Source organism: Pygocentrus nattereri, chromosome 10 (assembly GCF_015220715.1).
Source record: "Pygocentrus nattereri isolate fPygNat1 chromosome 10, fPygNat1.pri, whole genome shotgun sequence".
Taxonomy (NCBI): Eukaryota; Metazoa; Chordata; class Actinopteri; order Characiformes; family Serrasalmidae; genus Pygocentrus; species Pygocentrus nattereri.
Genome location: NC_051220.1, coordinates 2,188,750 through 2,197,500, shown reverse-complemented (window position 1 = coordinate 2,197,500; position 8,751 = coordinate 2,188,750). Strand labels below are relative to the sequence as shown.

Sequence of the window (8,751 nt, the reverse complement as noted above, 5' to 3'; positions counted from 1 at the left end):
TGTCGGCCCTGGGGATCGAACCAGCAACCTTCCGGTCACAGGGCCAGATCCCTAACCTCCAGCCCACGACTGCCCAAAGATACAGGCCTTATGTTGTATATAATTGTAAATAAAATATTTAATTAAATAGTAAATAATTGGACTATAAATAAGTTACAGAATTGCTCAGAAAATATGACGGAGTAGATATTTGGTCACACTTTGATGGGATGGTCCCCTATAGATGCTCTACAGACACATAAATCATTAACCAACTTTCTGGTGATGTTCAGTTGGTTCTCAACACCATTGTGGTTAGGAGTAGATGTAGGTTTAGTCTTGAGGTTAGGGTTAGGAATAGGGTTTGATTTTAAACTCTTTCACACTGGACTTGTACTTCAGTTGCATTTAACAGATGATTATTTGAATTTTACTTCGAGGCAGACTGAGCATTTACAAAGCATCTACAGTGGACCATCCAAATAAAGTGTTACCAGATATTTTGCCCAAGTTGTTCAGCCCTATTGCTCTCTGTAATTTCACAGATCAGAATTAGCTTAGAAGTTATTTTTATTGTTATAAATTTTAGTTTCGTTTTAAGTTTAGCTAATTTTTTTTTCTATTATCTGCTAGGTAATAGTACATCATATTCTACATGGGAATGACAGGTGTGACAGTTTTATACCTATACATGTTGAAACGACACCTCGCTGTCACAGCTGATTGACAGTTATGGAAATGTTGCTTAGCAACAGTAAGATGCACAGCTAGAAGCAGGCGGTTGGCGTGATGCTGACTGGTGACGTAGTGCCTTTCCGTTACATTTGAGCCTTGTAGCTGTAGTGCAAATCTAAAGAAGCTAGATCATTTCATTAGCACGGCAATGTTTGTTGGCTTGTGTACAGCATTTAAAGGAATATCTGACATTTTTGGAAATGGTTGACAAATAAAAAAAAAAATTCTTTAATGTTTGCATTTATCGGGAAAAGGGAGGAGTTTTAAAGCAGGTAAGGGAGAAGTCACTGAGAGTCTCTGGCCCACTGGCCTCCTCATTTACACAGGGATGGATGTCACACAGACTGCAGTGGTTTGGACTTAAAAGATGTAAGAGAACTCAGTATTTTTTACCTGAATTGGGAGCTGATCTTTTTTTTTTTTTTTTTTTTTGTCAGATTATCCATTTCATTCTCTCCTCTGTCTCTCTCTTCATCTCTCTCTCTCTTTTTCTTTCTTTCTTTCTTTCTTTCTCTCTCTCTTTTTTTTCTTTCTTTCTCTCTTTTTTTTCTCTCTCTCTCTCTCTCTCTCTCTCTCTCTCTCTCTCTCTCTCTCTCTCTCTCTCTCTCTCTCTCTCTCTCTCTTTCTTTCTCTCTCTCTTTTTCTCTCTCTCTCTCTCTCTCTCTCTCTCTCTCTCTCTCTCTCTCTCTCTCTCTCTCTCTCTCTCTCTCTCTCTCTTTCTTTCTCTCTCTCTCTCTCTCTCTCTCTCTCACACACACACTCACACTCTCTCTCTCTCTCTCTATCTCTATCTCTCTCTCTATCTCTATCTCTCTCTCTCTCTCTATCTCTCTCTCGCTCTCTCTCTCTCTCTCTCTCTCGCTCTCTCTCGCTCTCTCTCTCTCTAATGGAGTGCACTGTGTTGTTACAGATGCGTCAGGCCAGAAGGCATTCGAACCCATGTATTCAGAGGTACACACCACGTGTCACTCAAGGCAGCACGTATGTGAGCTCCATCCCCTTTATCCCGCCCCTTCCTGTACCCTTGTCCTGCTTAAGAGAAGCTGCCACTCACACATGCTCAAGCACGCGCTCACATGCACAAATACACCCCAGGGCTGCAGAATATACTGTTTGTCTAACCTTTTTAACTCCGTGGAGCCCCCTTTGGTTCCAAAACACACGGTCATATTCTTTACTTCATAACTTGCATATTTTATAAGCTACATTCTGTAACTGTCTTCTTTCCTGGCAAATAAAAAAGGGGTGATGTCATTTTAAAACTTTATAATAAAAGAAGCTGAAGTCAGTTTTTTTTTTCTACTAAAAGTCGACCCATTTTTCCACAAACCTGAGCTATAAACCGAATCTCAGATGGTGTCTCAGCAGTAAACTGTAAGCATATGGCAATATGTTTATGATCATGAAACTCATTTTCTGTCCCATGGACCCTCACAGAGCAGGTGCTATTTGGGTGGTGGATCATTCTCAGCACTGCAGTAACACTGACATGGTGGTTAGTGCAGGTGGATCAGACACAGCAGTGCTGCTGGAGTTTTTAAACACTGTGTCCACTCACTGTCCACTCTATTAGACACTCCTACCTTGTCGGTCCACCTTGTAGATGTGAAGTCAGAGACGACAGCTCATCTGCTGCTGCTCAGTTTGTGTTGGTCATCCTCTAGTCCTTCATCAGTGGCCACAGGATGCTGTTGGCTGGATGTTTTTGGTTGGTGGACTATTCTCAGTCCAGCAGAGACACTGAGGTGTTTAAAAACTCCAGCAGCACTGCTGTGTCTGATCCACTCAGATCAGCACAACACACACTAACGCAACACCACCACGTCGGTGTTACTGCAGTGCTGAGAATGACCCACCACCCAAATAGTACCTGCTCTGTGAGGGTCCATGGGGGTCCTGACCACTGAAGAACAGGGTAACAGAGTATCAGAGAAACAGATGGACTACAGTCTGTAACTGTAGAACTACAGAGTGCAGCTATACAGTAAGTGGAGCTGATAATATTATGCCTGATCGGTGTATAAACACCAGTGTGTTATGCATATTGTGCAGCCCTAATGCACAGTCACTCTCACTTCTCCATGTATATGACTTAACCATATGACTAATAAACACACGTGACATTTCCAGCTTTAAAGCTGAACGCTTTCTCCTCTCCTTCTTCTCCTGCTTTCTTCACTGCCAGGTGGCTCCTCAATGAGGTTTTTTTTATTATTTGAATTATTAATACCTTGAATTTGTAATGATTCATTGTTAACTTTCACGTGTCAGCTTTTTACCCAGACCACTGCAGTCATTTCCATTCCCCTTTGTCTTGCTTCAGTGACCCATTTCACATAAAAGCACTTTAACTAAAGTAACTCTGTAAGGAAGAAGCAACACAGACCGCTTATTAAAGAGCATAATGACCTTAACTACTATAAGACGCCTTTAGAAGTGCTGTGCTATATACGCTGCCTCTTTGGGCTGAGCCCGGCCGGGCTATGTGGGCTGCCTGGCCACCAGGTGCTCGCCGGGGGACACTACCCCAAGCCTGGTTCCAGGGGTAGGTCCCGGTGACCCTATCCCGGGCTGGGTACACACTATTTTTTTGCGCCCATTTTTCATGGTACCTTTTTTTTTGGATCGTGTTAGTCTGGGTCTTCACTCCAGACCTGTTCGCCCTGGGAGACCCTACCAGAGGCATATTGCTCCCGACGGCTCTGAGGATCCCTAGACCACACAAGCCCTTCTGCCACGACAAGGCCCTGTTCCATAATTGACAGCATGCGGTTTGATGTTCTGTAGCAGCCGTGTAGTAAAATGCATTGTTCACTAAAAACGTCTCTGGTGTTTCCTTTATTATGTGCAACACCGATGAGGATCAGTAACACCAGAGACTCCTGTGGAGAGACAGGAAAGTGGACATTTCTGTAGAATGACCCATATGTATAATTTTTAGTTTTATTCTGTGTCTCTTTACCACACCACACAATTAAGTAATAGTACGTTATAACAGGACCGTCCCTCTAAGTCAATAAAGTGACTCGGCAGCAGTCAGTCAGTTAATTCTTTACATTTACAAAAAAAATTTCTTTGTCTGGGTGCGAGCGGAAATTTGTAAAATTTCATTCCAAGAAGGTGGAATGTAATCTTTCATTTTTAGAAAAATGCCTTTCAAAAATAAACTTCACTCATTCATGCTTTAAAAAGTATCCTCAATAACTTTGAAGTGTTCGTTAAGGGTGCAAACTAGTTTCAAGTTTTATATATAATTATTTAATATGCTTGTTAGTCAAAAATGTGGCCTCATAGTCAGCGAAGAATATTCTTAGTCAGGGAAAGCCTTAATTAACTACTACTGTCAGCCTCTTATTTTTATAGACAGCCTTCTGTAGTGTTATTTTTGCCACTCTATTCCTTAAATGCCGTGTGAATTCATGTATTAACATGAACTGTTCTTGCTCTGTCTCCAGCCTCTGTCGCATCTCTCTTTCTGTGTTGTTTGTGCAGTGAAGGGAATCAGTGGCTGGTATCACATGCTAACATTCCTCAGCTGATGCACTGCACACTCTGGGTCTGGTACTCACTCACTTTCTTGCCTTTTAATCCTCTCAAAAGACCACTGCTGCCAGTGGTACTTCGGACATGCTAACAAATGTATTCTTAACAACTGTTAGAGCTGGATTAGGTTTACCAGGGGAGATTTTGTTAGGCATTTACAGCATTTAGCAGACGTTCTGATCCAGAGCGACCCACAAAAAGTGCTCTGTCTATCTAGAGAAAGTATCTTTGCTAGTTACCAGTAGGTTAGAGAGAAAGCCGGTCCTGAGCTCAGATGTTGCAAGAAACAAAAGCCCATGTCGAGACCCAGAGAATAGAAATGAAGTTGAACACAGAACAATAAAATACATTTCAGTGAATACTTAACTCCGTGCTCATTTAACTGCTGTATAAAGAGACGGTCCTCGGTCTTCGGAGAGTCAGTGGAAGTTCGTTCCACTCCCTGGATGCCAGGACAGAGAAGAGTCTTTATGCTTGTCTTCCATACGTCTTGGATGGCGGGTCGAGCTCATAGCTCGTGGTACAGTTCGAGCTTTGACCATTGCTCTCAGGGAGGGGCTGGTCTGTTTTTAGCTCTGTAGGCATCAGGGTTTTAATCTATGGGATGCCAGTCAAGGGAGTGGGGTGACGTGGCTGAACTTGGGGAGACTGAAGACGAGCCATGCTCATCGTTCTGGATGAGTTGCAGAAGCTTGATGGCCGCATAGGAAGACCAGCCAGGAGCGAGTTGCAGTAGTCAAGCCTTGAGATGACCAGAGACTGAACGAGCACCTGGGTGGCCTCTCAAGTGAGGAAGAGCCTGGTCCTCCGGATGTTGTACAGGAGAAATTTGCCTGACGGAGTAAGGTTCGCAATCTGAGTCGGGAGCGATAACTGGCCATCCGGAATCACACCAAGACTTCTTGCCTCTACAGATGGAAGAATCGGAGTTCTGAAATGAGATGGCAAGATCATGATGAGGACCTGTAGTTGCAGGGATGAATAGAAGCTCAGTCTTGCTAGATTGAGCTGCCATCTAAGAACATATGAGAGCCATGAGATGACATTACATCACCAAGAGAACTAGTGTAAAGAGAACAGAGAAGCGGACCCAGCATCGAGTCTTGTGGTACACCAATGGAGAGCCTGCATGGAGAGGATGTGGACCCTCTCCGTGTTACCTGATGAGTTACTCTCCGGATCGGACTTTCCTGAGGGATTTGTACAGGACAAAGTGTTTCTGTAACTTTTCAAATTGTAAGAATTGGACCAAATTGTAAGGTTGTAGCCCACATATACGTCAGTATTGCACGACACTCAATAACAATAACAACACGGTGCACACCATGACAGTGTCTGTTAGCAGCTTTTTTCACTACTATTATACTGAAATTTATTTTACTGAGGGAGCTCTGGGTTCAGCGAATGACTAAATTATTACAGCCAGACTTATGAACATTTTAGATTGAAACTGGATTAAAATCACTGATTCCTTTTGGTCAGTTAAATTACAGTATCTCCCCCAGGATAAACTAATCCAGGGTGTTTTTGTCTTTGCTGCATGACTTCAACTTTGTGCAAGTATATCGCCCCCCCATTCAGATGTCTCACTGATCGTCTCTCATACCTCATAATTTCGAAAAATCTGTCTCTCTTTCTGTCTCTAGGGGAACACTGTTGGCTCCTCCTCATTCTACTGTGCACCCTCGTTTGGCCCCGCTCCCTGGAAAGCCAGCCCTGCCATGCCAGCCTACCCAGAGTGGCATGGTACACCGCGGACTGGCATGGGACAGCGAGCACTTCATGAGCCTGCTACCATTGCCCCGGCAACACGCCCGCCTGTCGTTACAAGAGACCCACCTGTCCAAGTGACTCACGAGTCGCCATGGCGACGGCGCAGCAGTTTTGGGTTGCGCAACGCCCCGTCTCCTCCTCTTGACCTGGATGATGGCGAGCTACCCGTTAGCCAGGTCTAAACTTCTGAATTATATGTCGGAGACCCTCGCGGTCCACTGTAAGAATCTGATTTGCATATGTCAATCATAGCGTGATGCATCAGAAAGGATGGAATGGAAAGATGAATAAAGGAGAAGGGAGCGCTGTTGTCATGAAGTAGCCCCGTTCACGCCTGGCATTAACATGCATCTTATGTGATCTGGCACAGCGTACAGCTGTGAACGTGGTCTGGTGCGTCTCAGACATCAAAGGTGGTCAGGGACGCAACTGACCACGTACAATAAAGCATCCCACCTTGATCACCTGCATCATCACAGGAGAGATGAAAGGATCCACATAGCTTCTTTCTTCATCTCCCTTCCTAGTAAATAGTTGCAAGATATAAAATGTGCCCTGTACAAAAGTTATGGCACATTTTATGTTGAATGGTTCATTTCTCAATAGAAATTGTGCACAAACATGAGCAAAAAAATGCAATATTTCAATTTGTTCCCTGTGGAGGACGTGTAAACTTAGGCTATGTTCACATTAGGAGGTTAAAGTGGCACAAATCAGATTTTCTGCCCTAATGTGACTCAGATCTGATGTTTTCAGGACTGTGTGGACACAAATCTGATCTTTTCAAATCCGACCTGAGCCACTTTCATGTGTGATCCTAGATCAGATACGTATCTGATTCGTGGCCATGTGACCTTAATGTGACGCTCAGATCGGAATTCATGTTGTTTTTTCCCCAATGCACGTGACCATCATTCAGCGTTACCATGGCAACAGTGCCAAACAGACGCTAAAGCCTGTAAACGGTGGAAAAGCAGCTCATCTCACCTTTTTCTCCTCCGTCTGGCTCTAATAATGAAGCTGAGAGCTGATCGGAGTTCTTTTTTTTTTTTTTTTTTTTTTTAATGTATTTTTCAAGCAAAAATTAATCTCAGAATTATCATAAAACATGTCAGACATCCGGCTGAAGCATGAAGCCATTCCATGTAATAACTTTGTGTAGGAGCTTTTAAAGACATTAAATGCTTTGGATGTCGGGTTCCTATCCATACCACTGTGCACACTTTTGACTTGCAAATTTCTCTAGAATGGAGAAATTCACATTAAAACCCTTGAAATTACTTTATTTACTTGTTAATAATTTAATTATGTAGAATTTTTTGAAAAATCGGAATTCCTCTGGGCAGTGCCAGGTGCGAACAGGGCAACTTTGACAACTTGTGTCTTCTTCCAATATCCTGTGTAGAGTCTGGGACCAAAAAAAAGCAGAATTTTTGTTTGTCACGTTTTGTTTTATTTTCTTTTGTTTTTGTTTTTTTTATATGTAGTCAAATGCAAGCGTTTGGGTGCCTTTAGCTGTGTCATATTTTGTTGATTTTTCTTTACAGAGAACACACTTTTGCACATTTGTATGCACAAATACTGCTTATTTGCTGAATTTAACATATTTGGAGAGAATAAAACACAAAATGTGGCCTGTGCAACATTTATGGTACATTTTATATGTTTATCGTTTTCCAGTATGTTAAACTCGGCAAATAAGTAGAAAGTGCAGTAAAACTGACATATTTAGGTTTGTTCCCTGTAAAGGATGTGTTCGCTTATTTTCACGTCAAGCAAATCAACAAAGCATGTCATTTCACAAGAGTTATTATAATTTTTAGATATGACTGTCATTGCTAGAGGTTTCTTGCAGGTTCTTTGCTCCTCTCATTGAGGCAGATGTTGGGAATGGATGAATACTAGATGCTATTAGATGGGAAAGTCGATTAATCCTGGAGAAAATAACTTCGTTTTTAAATCATTTTTTACACTCATTTGCTGTCGAGACCTCACTTTTTCCATATATAAGTAAAAGTATAGCCCAGTAACACATGCTAACATGGCTAATGTTGAGTAATGTTAACCCTAGTATCCACCAGTTAGCACATCTTCATTGGCATAATGCTAATTGTTGGCAGTCGAGTCACATTATTATGACCACCCGCTAATATCCAGAGTAACCACCGTGTGCACTGGGAATGACTCAATAAGGTCCTGGAAGGTTGTCACCGGTATCTGGAGCCATGCTGAGTGCAGTGCATCCCATATCTGCTGGGGGTGGGGGTGGGGGTGGGGGTGGGGGGTCCACTGAGCAAACATGACGATCGAGGTTGTCCCACAGATGCTCAGTTGGGTTCAGGTCTGGGGAATTAAGATTAAGTGACCCTTATTAATCCCACAACGGGAAAGTTTCGCCGCCGCATTTAACCCATTCGTGAAGTGAAACACTAATGAGCACACACGCACACTAGGGGGCAGTGAGCACACTTGCCCGAGGCGGTGGACAGCCCTACCCGCAGCCACCGGGGAGCAATTTGGGGTTAGGTGTCTTGCTCAGTCATGTGCTGTCAGCTCTAGGGATTGAACCAGCGACCTTCCGGTCACAGGGTTCCCTAACCCTCCAGCCCATGACTGCCCCAGAAACAGAGGACTTCCCTGATCGGGAATCGAACCTGGGCTGCAGCGGTGAGAGCGCCGAATCCTAGCTGCTAGACCACCAGGGACACCGGCAGTTATATA

At 43.3% G+C, this 8,751-nt stretch overlaps 1 protein-coding gene across 7 annotated transcripts in view; it reads left to right on the top strand.

Moving 5' to 3' along the window:
- The window catches only part of plekha1a (pleckstrin homology domain containing, family A (phosphoinositide binding specific) member 1a), a 31,676-nt gene extending 23,396 nt beyond the window's left edge, over window positions 1-8,280 (top strand). For 3 of the 7 annotated variants that reach the window (XM_037542137.1, XM_037542136.1, XM_037542139.1), the window contains exons 12-14: window positions 1,625-1,665; window positions 4,207-4,275; window positions 5,904-8,280. In XM_037542137.1, coding sequence (XP_037398034.1) covers window positions 1,625-1,665; window positions 4,207-4,275; window positions 5,904-6,108 — 315 coding nt within the window. In that variant the 3' untranslated portion in view covers window positions 6,109-8,280. Of the gene's footprint in view, window positions 1-1,624; window positions 1,696-4,206; window positions 4,276-5,903 lie in introns of all 7 variants that reach the window. The other 4 variants (XR_005130832.1, XM_017719350.2, XM_017719349.2 and 1 more) reach the window with 4 other exon arrangements.
- The last annotated feature ends 471 nt before the right edge of the window (window positions 8,281-8,751 follow it).